At 39.3% G+C, this 21,001-nt stretch overlaps 2 protein-coding genes across 4 annotated transcripts in view; both read left to right on the forward strand.

The window, feature by feature from the left end:
• Positions 1 to 3,060: 3,060 nt before the first annotated feature.
• Positions 3,061 to 15,112, forward strand: LOC121944505 (lysosomal membrane ascorbate-dependent ferrireductase CYB561A3). 3 transcript variants are annotated; one of them, XM_042488318.1, is made up of 7 exons: positions 3,061 to 3,076; positions 3,687 to 3,831; positions 5,995 to 6,199; positions 12,704 to 12,912; positions 13,058 to 13,212; positions 13,296 to 13,452; positions 13,540 to 15,112. In XM_042488318.1, exons 2-7 carry the CDS (start codon positions 3,694 to 3,696, stop codon positions 13,564 to 13,566), a joined length of 891 nt encoding a protein of 296 aa, XP_042344252.1. In that variant the 5' UTR covers positions 3,061 to 3,076; positions 3,687 to 3,693; the 3' UTR covers positions 13,567 to 15,112. The 3 variants fall into 3 exon arrangements, with proteins under 3 accessions (XP_042344252.1, XP_042344250.1, XP_042344251.1); XM_042488316.1 differs by lacking the exon at positions 3,061 to 3,076 and adding an exon at positions 3,083 to 3,186; XM_042488317.1 differs by lacking the exon at positions 3,061 to 3,076 and adding an exon at positions 3,295 to 3,532.
• Positions 15,113 to 15,570: 458 nt separating this feature from the next.
• Positions 15,571 to 21,001, forward strand: part of loxl2b (lysyl oxidase-like 2b) — a 55,684-nt gene continuing 50,253 nt past the window's right edge. Inside the window, exons 1-2 of the mRNA XM_042488476.1 lie at positions 15,571 to 16,036; positions 18,002 to 18,294. The gene's annotated coding sequence lies outside the window, so the exon portion shown is untranslated. The remainder of the gene's footprint in view (positions 16,037 to 18,001; positions 18,295 to 21,001) is intronic.

Consider the following 21,001-nt stretch of genomic DNA (forward strand, 5'->3'; position numbering starts at 1 on the left):
AGCTAAAAGATTGTGAACATGGTGAAAGTTATACCTGCCAAACATCAGCATGTTAGCCATGTCACTGCGAGCATGTTAGCATGCTGACGTTTGCATTTAGCTTAAGCACGGTGCCTTAGTGCAGCCTCACGGACCCATTAGCATGGTTGGAAACTGTTGAGCCTGTTTTATCATTAGTTTTCAGTGAGTTCTTAAACTTATGACAGTTGTTTAAAAAGCTTTCCAGAGACAGGAGACTTGACAACAAGCCTGTCGCTCACCAAGTTCTGCCTTCCTGGACTCAGAAAATAGCAAGGGAGAAACCACCGCAGGACTATAAGGAATGAGACTAAGTCCATGCCAGAATCCAAGAGGGACTAAAGGAAGTGTAGAACATTAACTTAGATGTCCGTAACAAAAGCCTGGAGCTGTCCCACTGTGTCACACAGCCAGCTCTGAACACTGAATTTAAGCATCTTCATCTCCAGCTCAGTGCTGTTCTGGCCTGTCACACTGAGAGGGGACTGGCAGAAGCATTTGAACAGATCACTTCAAGGAGCCTGTCAGAGGATCTGAAAGACTTTGATAATAGAAGTCAGAGACTTGCATCCACTGACAGCTTGATTCTTGTCTGTTTTAAAGAACAGCGCTGGAGGACAGGGGCCTCTGTTTGGGAGATATTATGATGCACCTTCCCTGAACTGGTGGGCATGGAAGCCCATTCTGCCACTGATGAACAGAAGATAAGTTATTAGAATGAGAAACTTTCATGATATGTGACTCGGTGTCTCACCCCCTGACATATACAGATGACCATTTCTGAGACTCAGTGTCTCAGAAATGGTCACCTGCATATGTGGGGTTTTTTTCTGAGAACTGTTTTTTCTGTATTCCTGCTTTACCTTAAAGGATCTGGTCATGTGTTTGAAGCTGAAACTAAATTGTGGTTAGTGTGAAAAAAGCAAGGCGCTTGCTTTTTGCACCAGTTTTGCTTTTGGCCATCTGCTGCAACACAGAGTATGCACAAACCAGGACAAATGTGAATAAGAGTACATGCAGCACAAAGCTGGCACGATGCATGGTGTGTGCATCAATGTGTGACTGTGACGTAATCAGATGTGCAGCAGAGAACAGGAGTTACACTGCATGCATACCTGGTTGACTCGAGGGATGATGATCTGAGACGTGCTCCCATGATATATCTTTGTTGTTTTTTTGTATTTTATATAAATTCATGCTGGTGGTAAGTGTAGCCTGAACGTTTTCGTGTCCTTCCATCGGTACATTGGTATGTCAGTATGTCAGTACATCTATATGTGTCATTCTTGTGAACAGTGTATCTCGAAAAAGCCTTGCAGATTAAATTCAGCACAAACGCCACCTTGGACTCAACAGTAATCTGATCAGATGTTGGTGGTTATTATTTAACATCATATCTCAGGAACAGAAGGGAAGAATTTTGGTCAGATCATGAATTGGTGACACTAATCTTGGATGACCATGAAACTGTGCTGATTGTATAGCTCTTCTGTGCTGCTGGGGGAAAGATGAGTGTGAAACAACCATGTTTTCACAGACGTGGATGTGTAAGAGAAACTTGACTGATGCGTAGAGGCATAAAACCACGGAGCAGTATTTCTAGTTTATTGTTAAACCTTTATACTTTTACTTCAGTGATAACATTTAATGCACAAATTCACGTTTATCAAGTATTTCAATATGGTAGTGTTGATATTTTTGCTTAAGTAAAATATCTAAATACTTTCCACCACTGTGATATATTAAATACATTCAGTAAGGGGCTGTACTTTATTTAACAGTGAAGGGGCTGTACTTTATTTAACAGTGAAGGGGCTGGCTGGGGTGTGACAAATATTTTCTTTAAGCCTCCCTGAGTGACTGGAGGAGAATGCTTTTGCCATAAATAACCACATTTTCACACAGTTTCTGGCTATATTAAATGGTGTGATTTGGGGGATTTTTAAAATGAAAACGTATCTTTTAAACCCACTTGGCTGGTTTGGCTTAGGGTTTTTAAAACAGATTCAAAACACAACCATTTAAAGTTGCATGTCATTCCCCTAAGCTAATTTAGAAATCCTGACTCCCTCCTCAGTGCTTATAAAATATTTGAAGTGCCTCCCTTGTTTGGCACCACCCCTTCCACTCTCATAAATAATGAACAGTCCCTAAATATTATAAAAGATATTAGGTTAAGTAAAACAAATAGTATATTTTCATAAAATATTCAAACATATGCTGTACATGTATACCAGCAGAAGCTGATTACTAACTGTGTGTGTGTGTGTGTGTGTGTGTGTGTGTGTGTGTGTGTGTCTAATGTGTTTGTATCTTGTGACAATGTAGTCTTTTATGACCAAAAACACTCAAAATGACAGTGTTTAGCTTGGAGCTTTTTAGGAGACACCGGGAGCAGCATATAAACTCATTTAAATTCAGGTAGCAGACTGAACAGAAGAGCAAATAACATACTGACTAACACTGCCTCCAGGTGGAGCTGGAAGACAGCAGATCTTCACAGGTCAGCCATCCTGCCGCCACGATAGCCCTCCTCCTGCAGTGGGGTCCCTTTCTGATTTTCACACATACAGTCATTGTAATCACAGCCAGCAAGAAAAAGCAGTCATTTGAATAATTTCATCAGTATTGGTAATTCATGTGTTTATACAATCCCAGACTTGCATATTGCCTATAATAGCTTTATTGCTGTATTATTTAATTATTTGCCTTGTTTTATTGTTTGTGTTAATATTGCATATGTGTGTGATTAGATTCTATTTTCATTTTCCCTTCTGGGTCTTATTGCTTTAACTGCCGCAACGAATTTATTTCTCCTGGTTGATCAATAAAGTTTTATCATCCTATTTTCATGGGGGCTGCCTGTTAAGAGATAAGGATAGCAGTATTAGTAGAACTAGAGGGCAGAGCATAATATTTAACAGCGCGGGACTTTTAAGTTATTCCATTTAATTACAGAATCATGATTGGAAAGTGCGGGGCGCTGCCGGGAGCGCTGTTTAAACATAAAACTACAATTCCCACAAGGCCTTGCGCTGTCAATAAGGAAATGGGAAAGGTAAATGTCGCTTCCCGGCGATTAAAATTTACCCTGTTTAACCTGTATACGCAGCTTTTATCCTCAGCGTTTTTTTGTCGCCGTCCCTCTAAATGTGGAGCTTAAAAGAGGTGCACGACTTTACGCTTTATTATTCGAATTATTCCGACTTCTTGTGTATGCTATAGCGGTCACAGTAGTACGTAACTTTGGACGCTAATTTTACACGACGTAATTTGAAAAACAGTATTTGACACACTTTAATTCGCCGTGCTTAAAATGTAGCTACACTAAAAAACGCCAAGTGGTTGTTAACATTAAAATATTTCGCTAAATTGCTAAAAAGTGTCGAACTAAATAACCTGATTTATTGAGTCATGAGACGTTTCCCTCTGCCAGAAAGCACTTGCGTTTTTCCACTTAAGTTTTATTTCTTTTTTTATGACGTTAAGTAGCTAACTCTGTCACATTTGGAAAGTGAGCAACTCCACTTTAATCTTTACAAACGCCCTAATTCCGGTATTTTTGTTTAGACGAAGAATACAATGTTTTGCATTGGCTTGATGATTCTAATTTCTCTCCAACCAAACTGACAAATGTGACCGACTCCCACTGTCCCCCGTATCCATAGGCAGCAGATGCAGCCGTCTGGCCCCTCTTCCCCCAGCTGTGCCTCCACCTCTGACTGCTTCCCCCTCAGCCACCGCAGCTCAGCTCAATGTGGAAGTGAGAGTCCAGATGAAGCACAGAAACACGAAGTGAGAGCAAATAACACGGTGAGTATCAGTTAAACAATAACCAGAGAAAATCACGAGGCAATGCAATTCGTTTTACATCATATGGCCCTGAGTTCAATAGGAAGTGCTGTCAGTGTTAAGACAGCTGGAGACAAGGTAAGGCATGCACATTTCTGATGGTTATCAAATATCGAGTTTATGATAAAATTGTTAAGTTTGATGTGATGCTTACATAAATACTAGCAGTTTAAGGTTAGAGGTAATTTTTACTGACCATGCATCAACATGCAATTTATTATTTTTTTCTGTATTAAGGAATTTGAATTAAGTTTCACATCCTTTTATAGTTTCATTGTACAAGTATTTTTGTTTAGTTAACATTAAATATTGGTTCTCAATAAGGTGCTCTATATATACAATGTTGCTGACAAAGGTTGCGGAAGAAAGTGTTAAAAATTGATTCAGTGTGTAAGCTTTAAACCAGACTAGATTTGGTTTGATAAAGTGAAAGAGAATTTTTTTTGACATTATGGAAATGCCAGAAATCTGAACAATGGAAAAGGCCAATGGCCCTTTTGCCATTAATTATTTAAAAAAAAAATCTGATGGTAATGAGGCACTACTGCCATTATTTAGACTTTTGGCATTTCCATTCACCTTTAGCTGAATGGAAATGCTAAAAATGTTTAAAATTTTGAAATTTCACAAAAATGTTTTTTCACTTAGGGGTAGTGGAAAAGTAGGTGTATGAATAAAAAGTAAATGCGACTAAGAGTAATGGAAACGGATTCAGTAAATAAAGACTGCGGTCATGATGTACTGTCATTGTTTATTTGTATAGGCCACTGCATGCTTTCTGCATCATCTCTGGCTGGCTTTTAACCAGTATCAGATTTTTTACTTGAGTAAAAGTAGCAATACTACAGTTTAAATATTTCCTGTTACACGTAAAAGGCCAGCATTCAAAATCCAAATTCAGTAAATGTGCAAAAAAAACATAAAAGTATATGCAGTGTTCAATTTTAGAATCACAAGTATTATTATTATTATCATTATTAAATGAATATTATATATATATATATATATATATGTCATTATTGATGCATTCACATCACTTAAATGTTGCAGCTAGTAAAGGGCTAATATTATGCTGGGGTGCTCGAACTACAATATATTTTGTACTGATAAGTACAAAATATATTAATGTAACTAAAGTAGTAACTAAAGCTTTAAAATAAATTTAAGTGGAGTAAAAAGTACAATATTTGCCTTTGACAATTAGAGTAGAATTAGAAAGTAGCATATATTAGAAACACTCAAGTAAAGTTAAAGTGCCTTAAAATTGTACTCAAGTACAGTGCTTGAGAAAATGTACATAGCTACATTTCACCTCAGCTTTTAACATGTTTATGTAGGGATGTTACCAGGACTTTTCCAAGAGCACAGAGCAGTAATATTAGTTGTTCACAATTCTCCATTGTTACTATCCAGTGCGCTCTCTGTTACTATACGTCTATTGTTCTCCTTTGTGTGTTGTTTGACTGGCGCTCTTTAATTACATCTTGTTGCGCCCACTTTGCATTGGCACCTGATTGGAGAGTTAGTACCACCTTCTGTTTATCTCAGTGAACTAACTCCTAATGTTTGCATAACAGTAGGGGGTAGGGAAGCTCTTTAATTTGCATTTTCTTTTGACAGTTTTCTTCAAATTTTGTTAACATTTGCTCTACATTTTGATGGAAACCCAACAGGTGAAACATAGACGTTGAAATGTTGTTGAAACAATGTTTGGGTAGCAAAAAAAATTGTATTGAATTTTCAGAAAGTCTTCAAAAGAAAAATGCAAATTTGTTTATTTTCTATTTTTATAGAAATGTGAGTGATGGTTTTTTGCACAGAAAAAAATGAAAATGCACATATAAAGAGTCACCTGGTGTGTAGTTAAAATCTGCCATATACTGAAATACAGTCTTTGAATTGCTGTTAAACTTTCACTTTGACCTAAATGTCTTAAAAGAACCTTTTATACAAAGTTTGGCCACTCCTGAACTAGGCAGTATGATCTGCACATGACCAGATCACTGCTTTCTGGGCAGTGACTAACTCATGTTGGCATTGGATCAGCAACATGTCATTCTGTCTGTCTAACCTCTGTGCTGTCCTACCACACTATTTGTCCTGATGTTCTTTTTATGGTTTTAGCCTACAGATCCCTTCAGAATGACGTCTGTTGTGCGATTCTACATATGCTACCTCCTGTGTCTGGGCCTGGGCTTGGCCTGCGTGGTGTGCGTGTGTGTGTGGAACAGCCAGTGGCGTGGCGGTTTCGCCTGGGATGGTACAACCCTGCAGTTCAACTGGCACCCTGTCCTGATGGTAACCGGTCTGGTTGTGCTGTACGGCATCGGTGAGTGCCTCTCTAGTTATAGATCAGACGGTTTCATTTCTGTTTCTCACTTCTTTTTTTATCATGTCAAAGTCAGACAGTATTTACATAACTACACATTACAGGTTTCATTGAGACCTAATATGTAATTTGATGCATCATCTCAGTGTCATACATGCGAGGCAATGTCCACAGTGACTGCTTAGCTTTAAGTGCCACTCCTTAGTGATTGCAGTCAGTTTTTTCTGATGTCAAGTAAGTTTGATCAAATGAAAGAAAGTGTTTTTCAGCAAGGAACTGTAATGCATCTGTAATGTGGTAGCCTACATGATATACCTGGCATTATACTGTAAAGGTGACTAAGTCTGTCTGCATTTGAATGTTTTGGCGTGATCACAGTCAGTGTGAGGTAGAAACTTTACGTGTTTAAGGAAAATCACATTAGATTTTTAATCACTTTGCTGCCTAAATAAGCAAACCCATATGTGAAAAACAACTATTTTTGAAGCAGTGGGTCATTTTAATCTCTTGATGTGTGATTAATACTGCATGTCATGATTACTGTACATTGCACATGTACTGTAGGGCAGCCCCACAGGACATGAAATGGTGTGAAAGGTTTTGAAATAAGTCAAAAATTGAGGCCGCAGTGCTAATGTCAGTAAATAAATGTGCTATGTACAGTGCACACAAAAAGTTATAATGTTCCACATATGGTAAACATTTGTGAAATATTTAACAGGCTTTGTTCACATTACAAGCAAATGTGGCCCAAATTAGATTTTTATGGCTCCACACCTGCAAAAGAAACATTTACTTTTTTCACATTTGCTGAAAAGCTGTATTCACATAGCACTACATGAGGCGGATAATCTGAAAAATATCATACTTCTCTGCTATCCTGTTACATCAAATGCAGCTGTCAGCCATGTCAATCACTGCTGATAAACTGCAGGCTAACGCCCCGGCCACACTGCACGCGTGAGCAGCCCGTGATGGCAACCTCACCAAATGGCTGCACCTGGCAATCTTGTAGTGCTCACACTGACAGCGTCATTGCTGCAACGCTGCTGCAGAGCTGCCTGCTGCTGTAACCACTGTATTTCCACAATGAAAAGCACATATTCCAATCATTTAAGAAGCAATGCAGTCACTGCATTGTCAGTGAAACAGTCCTGCAAGGCCTTGTGTTATCAACTGAAGGAATTCTGTCACCAGTAACATTGTCAGAGGTCTTTTATTTTTAAACAGAGACAGGAAAGGTTGAGTAAAACAGATGTGTATATGTATTTCTTCATGTCTGTGACTGGTATAGACAGCGTAGCTATAGTGAAAGGAGAGTGTCAGTATGACCATTAAAACTCCATTCCCACTATCTATTTTTGCTCTTTACCGTGTGTCATGCAGTAAAAATCGTCAAGACTCTGTCTCTCTAGATGCGCTGCAGCTGAGCAGCAGCTGGGACGTGCCTGAACAGCACTGCTCATGCCAACAATGTGGCTGCTCTAACCTGTTAACCTGGGGGCCGAAAAAGAACCCCAACAGGTTCTGTGACACTTCCGCGGCTCACACAGGCAGAGGATTCAAGGTCCTGTTATGTCATTGCCTAGTTCTCACTGCAGATGTTTTTAGAAACTGAGCATTGCGTTAGTTCAGGCAGGCCACAGTTTCAGCCCAATCAGCTGATTTCCCTCTATGGAACCGATTGGTAAATCTCATTCAGGACGCCCTATTTAAGCTGCTTCCTCTGGAAGATGCTTTGCAACTTGCCCCTACCCCAGCTTCTTTTTTTCATGCTGTGTCTGACTCATCAATATTATTTTATTATTTATCACATCATATGGCAAATACAAGAAATAGTTGTCTCTGACTAAATTGGTCCTGGCTGAAATATATTTTCATGAACAGTTTAGATGACAAATGAGAAAGTTTGTGACCCTGTCACTATGTTAGATACAGCTAAAAAAATAGATCCTGGCAACACCTACCAGCTGGACTAACTTTCTTATTTTACAGCTTAACAGAACGCTAAAATATGTTTCTGAAAACATTTGAGGCAAGAAATGGGCAAAGCAGAAATAGAATCTAGGTTTATATTTGATCAAGGCTGCCTACCATCTAGTCTGACAGTTTGACCACAGTTCATAAGCAGTGGTTAACATGATTGAGAGCTGCATCAGTGACTCCTCTGCTCTGATTGGTTGTTGCTAACCACACTGGTCTGATTCTAGCAAATGCCATTAGAGGCAGTGACAGGACGTGAAAAAATATAGTGACAGTTTCACTGAATATGACAAAATTTTCATACACAACAGTATCTTTAAGCCCTGTATTATGAACATAGCTGAAATATGTGGGGCCACCAGTTGATTTTTCCAGAACAGTTTCCTTAATACTTAATATTTTGGAAATTATTAAAACCGAAAATCATAAAATTCCTCATTAAAATACATTAAAAGACATTTAAAATGTGCTTCTCATAGACCAGGGATATTCAGCTTGCTTCGTCTGGGGGCTACTGTTACCAAATGACAGGAGGCCAGGGGTCAGTTTATAAACAAACATTAATAAATAATATAGAAATAATTTGCCTTGACGCCTGTCCTCTGGCACATTTTTTCTGATAAACAAGCTCTTTTAATGTTTTTTTTATGCACTCTGGCACCTAATTTACATTCAAAGTACAAGAAAGCCAGTGTCAATTAATTAATCTTCATTGTAAATTAGAAAATGGTCACACATTTTCACCCACCCAGCGGGCCACCCGACATAGACTATGATTGTATGAGTGACTAATAGCCACACCATTTAGCCTTTTCTGTTCACACTATGACATACTGATCCCTTGTCTGATATTACATAATGAGAGGTTTTATATTTGATTAAATATGAAGACAATGAATCTCATTATGCACAATTAGATTGCTATTGTTTGAAGCAGTGGTTCCCACCCTGGAGCTCAGGACCCCACAGAGGGTTGCAAGATGAATCTACAAAGGAGGCGCAGTGTGAGCAGCACATTAGCAGAGCAGCAGCTTTAGGCCTCTGTCTGTGTATTCACTGGATAGGTTCAGGCACTGTATTGAGTGTAGGTCACCTGCGTTATGGTAGAAGTCAGAGCCCAACACACTATCACTGCAGCTACGCACCTAAAACGGATGAATATAGACTTAAAGTGCAAAAAATATACTTCATGTGCTAATTTTGATGGGAAAGGTATACTGCTCTTTTCCCACGTAAATTATAGTGTGTACGCGGAAACACGGAAAAACATGGTAAAAATTGGCTATAGACTGCTTTACCATTGCCAGTGGAGCAGAGCTGTGTACACTGTGCTGCAGCAGATGAGTGTGCCTTTTGTGTGTATGTGGGGTTTTGTTTTAGTGTGTCCTTGCAATGTCACAGATGGACCAGAGAACAGGTAAATAGCAGGCAGCAGTATGGACAGGGGCATGTCACGTTGGTTACTTCTCTCGATATATCTCTTCCTTATTCAGTCTCTCTTGGTGCAGACTAATTTGGATCAGTGTTTTGATTCTGCTTTGGAGAAGACGGCGGTGCGTCATTGCATCTCGCCAGTTAAGGAGCTGAAATTAACACATTCAACTGGGTGTTGGGTTCCCATCAATGCCAATCAGAGCTAGAGGCAGTAAATACCTGTGACTACTGCAGAGACATAAGTCCCCGGCGTGAATGCCAATTGTACACACTTCCATTGTATCAAAAAGCCAGATGTTAGTGGGTGTTAGTGTTTTTTTTCTGCAGTCAAAATGAGTCATGCAGTTCTGTGGCCTATGTAGACAGCTGGATTGATTTTAAAATAGAAGCGTCTCTGTTCTCTTTAACTGGGTACAAAAACTATTAAAAAAAGTATAAATTTTGGCACGCAAAACTGGTCCTTTGTTAGACTTTTCTTAATATATTTTTTTCTTTGCAAACATAAAAACCAGCTGTTACAACATAAATTGCTTCATACATTTTTATGATCTCACAAGAGTAAAAGTTTGAGAACCACTAGTTTAATGCCTATATTCTATGTTTTGAATTCTGTAAGCAAGTATACTTATAGCACTTAGGCTTCAGGGGCCCTGTACACAAACATTCGGCAAATACTCTCAGAGAGCTTCTAACTTAGCCTGAAAATGTCTTGCAAAGAGACCTAGCTTAGGAGTGATTTAGGAAGATTATTTAAGTAACTTTGAGCAAGATAGGGAAGCTTTGACTTATTGAGATGGTGTGGCTGACCCGATTGCTAGGTATGACACATTCTTTTAAAAATTGTGATTGATTGTCACAGACACTCCCTTTTGTGAGCCTGCAAGGGTTTTGGGCCACAAGGAGCAACTCTTTGTAAATATGGCCCTGGAAATTTAACAGTGCATGTCATAGAGCCATATTCACCTTTTTTAGATTGTTGGGCATGGTTAATTTTCAAGTTTTATTTGTCATTCTGTTAAAAAAAATGACAGTGAAATGAAAGCTAGGTATATGGACTTGGGAATAAAATCTGATTTGAAATAGTGCAAGTGCAGTGCAATACGTGATCAGAGTATGTTCAAAGAAAGTTCTGCATGTACCAGAAAAAAAGGTTTAAAAAAAAAAGATTTGACATCAATGCAGACTTGACTGAATCCAGACTTTTCAATCCTTCTCTCATCGTGAGAGGAAACAGTGGTTTCTTGATTGAATAAAAAAACAATCCAATGAACTTTGTGGTGGGACTAAAGATTAGCCAATCAGCTGTTGTCAAACTGTTTTCAAGTAGTGCACCAGAACCATTAAGGAGTTACAACAACAATTCCCAGCACTATAGAAAAAACGCTGTTGAGGCTGTTCTAAATCGAAATGTCTTCTCAATATTACCTGACATTGAAGTTGGTCAGTGTGGACTCCAAATAACCTTAGTTTCAGGCAGATTCGTGATCTCCAGTGATTGGTCAGGGGAAGAAAACCAAATCCCCATCCCTCATAGAAATCGGTTAGAGCGGATACAATGGCTGAATCCAAATGTCCACCCTCCTGACTTGCTGACTGAGCCCTCACAGACTTCAGCCATACGCACTGGGATATGTTCCCCATCATCACGTTTAGTCTGCAAGGGCAGACTGCAAGCCGCTGATAGACAGGCCTTGAGTCTGTTTCACCCGTTACCATGGAAACATTTGAGTGACAACTACATTCATGTCCACGGTGATGGCTGCTTTCACTCTCTGTCTGCTCATCTGTCCCAGCAGATAACAAGATATAAATCCCATGTAAAGGTTTTTTTTTTGACTGAACAAAATTCTATACAAAATAGGAGCTACACATATTTTAATACAGAAATGTTGGTAAGTAAGAAAACTATGACTGAATAAGCTGGGTAGCACTGAAACTAGAAGAGCTTCTTAAGATGATTTTCTGTCACTTTTCTTAGCCTATATATTACACTGCACAGTCTGAAGCCTATATAGGCTGCAGTAATAATACATAACTTGATTACCTATACTTTTACACATTTCTGATTTATGATGTGTAGTTAAATACTATTTCTGGCCTGTATGATTTAAGTAATATTGTAATATAGTAATTTATCATCAGCTAGAGGCCCCTAGTTAAACTGAGAATGATTTTAGTCAAGCAGTTGGTTTTTCATTGTTTTTGTTTGTTTGTTTGGCCTTGTTTTTTGCCAGTCAGTGTGCTGTGCAGTGTACTTCTGGAGATGTTTTGGTTCCCTGATTTTTCTACAAAGTGAGCACTCTTGACGGTCGTGCTGCTCTTTGGTACAGGCTGCAACAGATGCGATGCAGTGGCAGGGAGGAGGAGAGGCTCTCCTCTCTGCTTAAAAGTGGTGAATTTAATACTCACGGCAACTTAATACGACACAGTCTCTGGCATAGAGAGGCTCTACTGTCAGCAAAAAATGTTGTTGCATACATTTGATCTGTTTTAGTGCAGTCAGCTTGTTGACTACATAAGATGAATGCCACTGTTAAATTGAACATCCCGATAAACCCTGTTCAAACTTAAAACCCTTATAAGTCTAACCCTTTTACATAGGAAAAAAAAACTTGAATCGTCGAATATTTGTATATAACGGCCAAATCTGATTCGACTGACATAATTCTGAGTCGGATACAGCCCTAGAACTCTGCATCCAGAGTGGACTCTCTGGAAGTCTGGAGAAAGTCTGCTTGAGGGATTTGGACAGCCCTCAGCACTCAAAGACTTCCCATGGACACACTCGTATATTAGAATAGAGATTTGGATTCAGCCAATGTCAGACTGATGACAGAAACAGAGTGTAACTGAGTCAGGTACAGCCCTAAACTCGGTAGCATCTTTTGATAGACTTCTCCTGCAGGTAAGGAGAGGGTGCCATGTGTTTGTTGCCTCCAGTTTGTGACAGTGTCAGATGTTTGTCTTCAGGCCAAAGTTGAGAGAGCTAAAATGCTTTTATTTATTTTTTCAGTGCCCTCCAGAGACATGAACTAAAATGCATTAGTGAAGTTTGGTATCTTTTCTGATGTTGCCTCCTTCCTGCAGGAGCTGTGTTGTACCGCATCCCCCTGACCTGGGGTCAGAACAAACTCCCCTGGAAGCTGCTGCATGCTGCACTGATGCTCATCACCCTGATCCTGTCCATTGTGGGGCTTTGTGCTGTGTTTGATTTCCACAATGCTAAACACACTTCCAACCTCTACTCCTTGCACAGCTGGATTGGAATCACTGCTGTAGCTCTTTTTGCCATGCAGGTACACAGCTGAATCTCTTTATTGACAAGTGCATTAAGGTAGGCATGATTGTTTTTATTTTGGTCTTGTTCTTAGACATGACTGAGCTTTGGTTGTCTGCCTTTGTATTCACTGTTGATGTCTGTCCCTGCATCCATCGGTCCAGTGGGTGGTGGGTGTGGCTGGCTTCCTCCTGCCCTGCACCCCTGTATCACTACGTGCACTCCTGAAACCCGTCCATGTGTGGATGGGAGGCAGCATACTGTGGCTCAGCATAGTTGCCTGCATCTCTGGAATCAACGAGAAACTCATCTTTGTTCTGTGAGTGCCATACTTCAGTCTTTTGTTAAATTATATGCAAGATAAAATGCTAAAATTGACCTTTTAAATGTGTTTTTCTACAGTAGTGGAACTGAGCCATATTCTAAGCTTCCATCTGAGGCTGTGTTGGGGAATTCATTAGGAGTTTTGATTGTTGCCTTCGGCTTGGTGGTCCTTAAGATTTTGTCCAACCAGGAATGGCAGCGACCAGACTCCAGACCTGAGGATCTGGCTTACACGGTGAGAATATCAGTTGATATGCAATAAAAATCAAATAAAAATACTTTTGATCATTTCATAATCATCCTTATCTGCTCTCTCCCACAGCCCTTGCTTCGAGAGGAAAGTGAATGATGGGAATTTCAAAAATGCTAACTGCTTCAAATCTTTCCATGCAAAATCAGTTCAACCATCACAGATCACCATTCCCCATAACAAGCCAAAAACTTTGACTTTGAATGTACATGCAGCTGTCTAAACCGTGTGAGAATTATCGTTGTGTTGTGGGTGCAAATATTTATTCAAATTATATTTAAGTTTGCTTTTTTTGCCAAAGAATTAAAAAAAAGTTTGATTAAAGCAGTGACATTTTTTCATTTAACTCTCATGGTTAACTAGCAAGCTAGCTGGGGGAACCTAGAGTTTTATTTTTTTTTTATATGTACTTTGCAAGATTTTCAAGAAAGACAGACAATATACAAACAAATAAGAAAGTAATCCCTCTCAGTCGTCACTTAAGGACCCACCAGAAGCATGTGGTGGTGTATTTATCTTCATAGACCCTCTGAGTGTTTTTTTGTATTATTTTTGTATTTTCAGCGTGCACGTGAGGTCTGGATTTGAAAAAAAAAAAGGTACCAACCAAGTAACTGCAACCTGACTGGTTCATGGAGGCATTCAAGCACAAGGTGGTAATTCTGGTTTCATCTTTGAGCTTCAACTCAACTCCGCTGTGCAGACTTCTGTTGACTCAAAACACTGAGACAGCTGATATCATCCCCTAAAGAGTCCTTGTAATCTTTCTGTCAACAGTGGGATGGAATTTGGCTCCATAATCAAAAGATAACAAGACAGAGCAAGAACATAGAAGTTAGCCATAGGTGTGATTAGGCTGATGCTCTTCCAAGGCTTATTGGTCCACCACAGACTGGCTGTCCAGAGTGTGTTGTTACACCTCAATATCAAATCAGTGCTGAAGAACTTTGTTTGCTAAAACCACAAAAGGCAGAAGTAAAGAAAACCCCAGAGGGGAGACTGCAGTGACTGTGTAACATAAAGGAACATATAACTGTGCAAATAAAACCAGCAGCAGACAGTAGACAGAGTTACAGAAGGACGCCACTGAGTGTAGATTCACAACTCCCTTTCAAATGGAAAGCCTTGGAGGATGTTTGGTACTTGGTAGTGACCTTGAAGGACCTGAGGGAATGCAATTCCCAGGACAGCAAAGCCATGACTCCCTCCACTCCGCTCCAATTGGCTAGCACTTGCTGCCTTTGTTGGTTGATTGATTAGATTTAGGCAAGAGGAGAGATTTCTTAATGTTAGTATTAAATGTCAAGCCAATCAGAATCAGAGTAAGGCAGAGTCAACTGAGTTTTGCGTTTGCTTACAGGCTGCCGGGGAAAGCAAATTTGCTAAGGAGAAACAGCTAGCCAAATGGCTGAAATGTCTTTCCACTGAAAAAAGAAAGTTGTGCCTGCAGTTTTTTGTGATGCATTCAGATGCCTCTCACAAGCATTTAAACTTCTGAAATGTTGGTTGGTTTGATTTATTTAAAAAACCACAGGGAAAAGGCAAGAAAGGCAATTTGGCAAGAAGTGTTCCACCAAATGCAAAAAAAAAAAAAAAAAATCTGAAAATGTGAGAAAAGGGAAAGGTAGAGAGATTATTAAAAAGATATGAAAAAAATGAGGGAAAATGTCAGACAAACTATCACTCTTATGATTATAATTAAATATTTAAATTCTGTAACAAAGAATAAATATGTTTTTTTGCACTTTTTTCAGGTCTTTTTTTTAAACAGTTTTTCTTTTTTGGTAAGATTTCTGTGCCCCTTTTTCATAATTTCTTGCTCATTTTTTTGGGGTCATTTCATGTTAAGTTGCTCATTGCCCTTTTTCTATGTTTTTGAGTGAAATCAAGCTAATTGCCACAGGTTTCAAAGGGTTCATCAGTGAGCTTTGGAGGTGCTGGCAGGTTTTATTTTGATATTGATATATTGACAGTGCCTCGTCTTTATTTAAAGTGAAGAATTTCCTTGCTCTATTCTTATTTAATGTGCAGACATGGTAGTCTGTTGAATTTTATTTATTGTTCTTGCAAAAAAAAAGGTGAACAAGTAAATTTCCCAAAACTTCCCAGTGATTTCTGATTCATTCGTTTTTACCAACTCCAGCATACAAGAAGTGTTTTGTAGTCCAGGTGATCTCCATGTATCTGTATGCAGGAGAACAAACGTAGCTCTTGGACATTAAGTGACCTTTCTGATTATAATTGCTGTGTAATATGAAACTGAATAGCAAAAAGATGTACTGCATATTTGTCTCACATGTTCCCCCTCACCAGTATTGTGACAGCCGAGGCCACACTCTGGGCTGTGGGACAACTCCCAGAGCTGCGCAGACATGAAAGACCAGGAGATGAAGTGAGTTCATGCAACACTGATCAAGATCAGTCACCGCTTGCTTTGTCTGAATAATAAAAAGACTGGCAGCAGCAGGGCAGTAACAGTCTCCACTGATGCTGAAGAAGGCTGAGAGGGAAAGTGGAGGAACACATCTAACACCAGATGCCACAAACATCTCGATGAAAGCGACAAACGGTAAGAAACCTGCTTTATAAAAGGCATGACAAGTGCTGGAAAAGTCACACAGTAAAGTAAAAACAGCCTGAACACTATTAACAAATCTACAGTCTCAATTTTGATTGTATGGTGGCCTTGAGGGTCAAAACAAAAAATAAAGACCCTTGAGACCCTTTGGTTGACACTTGAGACCCACTGACAGCCTCAACTGCAAAATTTTGGGGGTCTCTTGAAAAATCATCATTACATTATTTTTCACGTTATTATAAGGTCTCCCTTCATTGGGTGACGCTGCTCCAAACAGTCCAACACACTTGACCTCACGTAACCCCGCCATACACCTGAGACGTAACCGCGCCATATTGTTAAAGCTCTGGAGTTATTTCACCTCAGCAGAGTTACACTTGGTTAAAAACTGTGGACTCAGTACACCCAACTATACTACAAGTCGGAGAAAATATGTCTTAAGAGAAAGCTAAATTTATTGCTTGAAAATGTTAGCTTCTCTATGAAAATCTCTACTCGGTATTTCTCGTTATGAGAAAAGCGGAGCTAACACCCAGAACCATGCTAAAGCTAGCGGCGAGGCAGCTAGCTAGCACACCTGCAGGCGAGCTGGGAAGTCCCCTCCCGCCCAGCCACACCCGGCCAGGGTGGCGAAGACGGGGACCGAGCCGCATCTCAGCGAGTGAGCACCTGCTGTGCTCCATGTGAGAATTTATACACAGACATAGTAGTATGTCGGGTCCACGTGCGCGTGCTCGCGCAAGAAACGCAAATGTGCTGAGTGCATTTGTTGCAGCAGCAGAGCATTGACATGCTGGGTTGTGTATTTGTGCGAGTGGCCTCATTGTTAACCATACTAGCCTTGATTATGTGTGTGCAGAGCATGTATTTGCAGTGGCTATTATCTTGTAAATTGAATCTGTTCGTCATCACACCGGAGCACTTGCCATTGGGTATTTTGCACACTTGTTATAGTGCTTGGTGTGGACGCCCCTAAACAAGTTTCCATGTGTGTATAATGTATAAAGTTCAGTTTTAGTAAGGCAAATACAATAACTTGACTTTCTGTAAAATGTAAACTGACTGAACTTACTTACGGATTACTCCTATTCACAACAAAAACAATACACTGCCAAAGCTGCACCGCAGGGGATCTATCTGGTTTGTGTCATGAGGAAGAAATCTAGGAATAGAAGGTGACCTAACACATTGAAGGCCCAAAACATCATTTTATACAGAAAATGGATTGTTAGATAAATGTATTCTTGTGTGCCTCAAATTTTGCAACACTGTTGGAAGAAAATAAAGCCCAGTCCTATTTTACACCAGGTGGCAGCAGAGTCGAATCCAGTCTGGTGAACACTTAGAGGATGCTTATGCTGCACTATTCTGTCATTAGTGTTCAATCATATGTAACGCACAAATTTGCTAGTAAATAGTGTCAAATGAAAAGGAGATTGGCAGTCCTCCTACCCATGACAGGTCAAAGTTGAATTCTTGCATGTAGGAACTTTTTGGCATTATCTGCAGAGATGTGACATATTTGCAGTATAGAGCAGTAAAAGTGCATTTCTTATGAAGTGTATTAGTGAAGTTAATATATTAAAATGTCAGTTAACTACATGCCTGGTGGACATTTGTCCCTCTTCATTTTGAAGTGCGGCATAGCTCGGTGCCTTTTATTTCTAAGGCACACGCCAAAATAAGAACACACACCAATTAGTTTAATTATCATCTTCAAGCCAAAAAGCACTGGAAAATCCAACAAAGCGTATTCAGTGTTCTTTTGCTAATGAGTTTTTAGGGAGCAAGGCTAAATTTAGAACGAAAATTCATGCTTTGCTTTGCATGCATACTCAGCATTGTAGATTGATGAAACTTAAGTCAGTTTAAATATTGCTTATTATGTTGTTTTCTGTTAAGACCAGTAAAAGATGGCCCCTCCATTTACCCAGTTTGCCTATTTTTTTCTCACAGTTTTTCCGGCAGTCTTTAAAGGCAGCACTGTCCTATCAGCGCTGTGGTCAGGTCGGATGGTTGTTTCCACGTCCCGGGCCATTTCCGGTGAGGTCATCGAAAAGGTGGGCGTCAGTGAGTGGGCGGGGCCGCCGGAGCTCCGGACTAATGCTGGGATTGGCAGGAGGAGAAGAAGGAGAAGGAGTGAAAGTTTGGAGAGAAGGAGGAGAAGCTGCAGCTGACTTTGGGCTTTGCTCTGGACGTACAGTTTGTGCAGCCTGCAGGAGAGCGCGGCCAAAGGAGGAACAAGAAAAGTAAGTTCAGCTTAGAGCCTGAAAACAAGCAAAAGTTAACAGAAGAACAACCAAAGCTGAAGCCTTTGTTATTGAGACTTACTGTGTCTGTGTCATGGTCAGTTTAGGTGCGTTTGAAGTCCTGTAATGTTTCTGTAGGCTTTGCATTGTGCTTGACTTTTAAAGTTTTGCTCTGTCTCTAAAATCTGACATGGGATGAGGGACTTTTTAACCCTTTGAAACCTGAAGGAACATCACTTTTGTTGTGCTGCTTACAGACACTTTTCACAATTATTTAAAGCTTTGAAACAAGCAAACTGACACAAATTCTTTCAGAAAGGTAAAAAAGCCAATGAGCAACTTGGTAAGATATGTTCCACGAATTACAAAAAATGTAGATTTCAAAACAGTTTTGACAATTGCTATTTGTTTAAGTCATAAATAAGCAAACATACCAACTTTTTACTGGTTCGGTGTCTTGAAGGTGAGGGTTTGCTGCTTTTCTCAGTTCTATAGTGTAGGCTAAGTTGGACACATCTTGGGTTTTTGGTTGTTGGTAAGTTAGAATTTCAAGATGTCACCTTAGCACGTTAGGAACCTTTGATAAGCTTTTTCCAGGCTTGTTATTGACTTAACAGTAGTAGGGGGTTAAATTGAATCACCATAGTATCCCAGTATTTTGTGCAGCAGTATTGTATGGATACATGAATGGCAGTTATCATTCTTTTATTTTTAATATTGCAGTTATAAATGCAAGATTTGGTAACCTTCTAGAATTATAAAATCGATTTGCTATTTGAGTCCACTAGAGATATTTTGCTGCAAGAAAATGATTAAAGGGAGAAACATTATCTTTAAAACCTTATCTAATTAGTTAAAACAGTTGTTGGCCATTTTTTTGCTTTGGCAAAGCAATTTACAAAAGAAAAAAATGAGATAAATTACAAATTAAACTACAATATAAGTGATCTATTTTCTCAGCATAACAATATGTGTAAAATCATACTAATGCATCGTGGCAAAAGTGTTGTTATAATATCGTAACATGGTGATTTCCCATCACAACTGAACAGTGGATATTTCAATCTGAAAAATAAGGTGGATCAATTTGAAATTAGCACTAGTTGCAGCCCATGTTACACAATCACAAACAGTATTTTTTAGTGAATGTACAAGTACCCATTAGACAATAATCTACTCCTATGAATCGGGCCCTTTGTTTCTCTGGTAGGTCTGTCATAGTGGTAATTGTGCAATTGTCACAGTCCAAACGTTTTTGGTGCATTTCAGTCTCTGCTGTTCTCTCTTCACGTGCTTGCAGAGAATTTCTCCTCAGAGTTCTTCACAAAAGGGCACCAAAAGGCCAGTTGACATTCTTATAAACTGACATTTTGACCTTTTTAGCCGGAGCGTAGACCCCTCCAGCTGCAGGTAGGACACGTGTTTGACTTGCATGAAGGTAAAAGCAGTTTATATGAGACATAAAATCACTTCTGATGAGCTTCTATGATGGCACTAACTTGAAGAAGATTTTAAGAGGGGTTTATCTCTTAAGTATTCAGTTGAAAATACCCAAAATGAGCATGATTTCTTGTCTTTTGTCAGTGTTTCTCAAACAAAAGGGAGCAGAGGTTTCAGATTTCGAAGGTTCTGGTTCAGTGAGGTTCTTGACATATTGTTTTGTGCTCAATGCAAAGACGAGCCAGCAGATCCTGGATGTGTTCCTCTGTTTGATTGCATGTTGTTCAGTGGCTGCAGCTTCCTCTTTTTATCTCAGAACTCTTGTTTTGGAGAAATCCTGAAAGAGATCATTTGTTTTCGGAGCTTTAACCCTTTGGAATCTGAATTGACATCAGTTTTGTTGATGCCTTTCACGAGCAGTTAAACCTCTGGGCACCTGAGAATATTGGTTTAATATCTTCACTGTAAACAGGCAATGAGCAACTTGAAAAAAAACCTTAAAAAACAATATAAAAAATAGTAAAAGGTGACAAAAAACTGTCTTGAAAGTGATCTCTGGGGTAATTATTAGATTTGATCAAAAAACAGTGAAAACATGTCAAGAAAACTATATTCATAATTCTTATAATTGTGTATCTAAAAAGATGTACTTTTTGAAATTATTATGTTTAACACTTAAGGTATTTTTTCCATTTATTTTCTTTACTTTTTTAAAAAAAATTCAGGTAGCTGCTCATTGTCTTCTTGCCTTATTTTTTTGAAGAAATGAAGGCAAATTTGTTAAGGTTTCAGAAGGTTAAAGGAGATATATTCGGAAACAAGAAGGTCTGGAAACAAAGCCAGTTCTATAAGCATTACCTTAATTGAACCTAAGATTTATGGCCATGCTGTCAATGTGTTTTCAATGACAACACGGCTGTTTGGACTGACACATTGTAAGCAGACCCCGAGGCTGCGGGCTTCATTCCATCTGCTCATTCTGTAATGTGTGTGCTGTTTCTAGCTTGTGTAAGCACTGCCACGTTACAATGAGGAAAGTAGAAACCCCGCAGTTGAAGGATCGTCTGACTTCTGCCAGATGTTTTTACAAAAAAACTTGAAATTTGGAACTTTTAACATTTAATGCGTTGGTGAAAAACAGCTGTTGATGAGTCTGTGGAGGATGTCCGTTGTGTGCATATTTTTTGAATCGTGTTTTGCCCAAGATTGGTTACATCACATTGTGACTTTGGGATCTATTCTTTGTCTTTAACGGTAGGTAGAGGAA

The sequence above is a fragment of the Plectropomus leopardus genome, chromosome 6 (genome assembly GCF_008729295.1).
Source record: "Plectropomus leopardus isolate mb chromosome 6, YSFRI_Pleo_2.0, whole genome shotgun sequence".
NCBI classification, from domain to species: domain Eukaryota; kingdom Metazoa; phylum Chordata; class Actinopteri; order Perciformes; family Serranidae; genus Plectropomus; species Plectropomus leopardus.

Bases quoted from the DNA above. Each gene is read 5' to 3' on its own strand.
- LOC121944505 (XM_042488318.1), top strand. From the start codon at position 3,694: ATGCAGCCGTCTGGCCCCTCTTCCCCCAGCTGTGCCTCCACCTCTGAC. The intron at 6,200-12,703 runs GTGAGTGCCTCT...TCCTTCCTGCAG, and splicing joins GGTTGTGCTGTACGGCATCG to GAGCTGTGTTGTACCGCATC. The intron at 13,213-13,295 runs GTGAGTGCCATA...GTTTTTCTACAG, and splicing joins GAGAAACTCATCTTTGTTCT to TAGTGGAACTGAGCCATATT.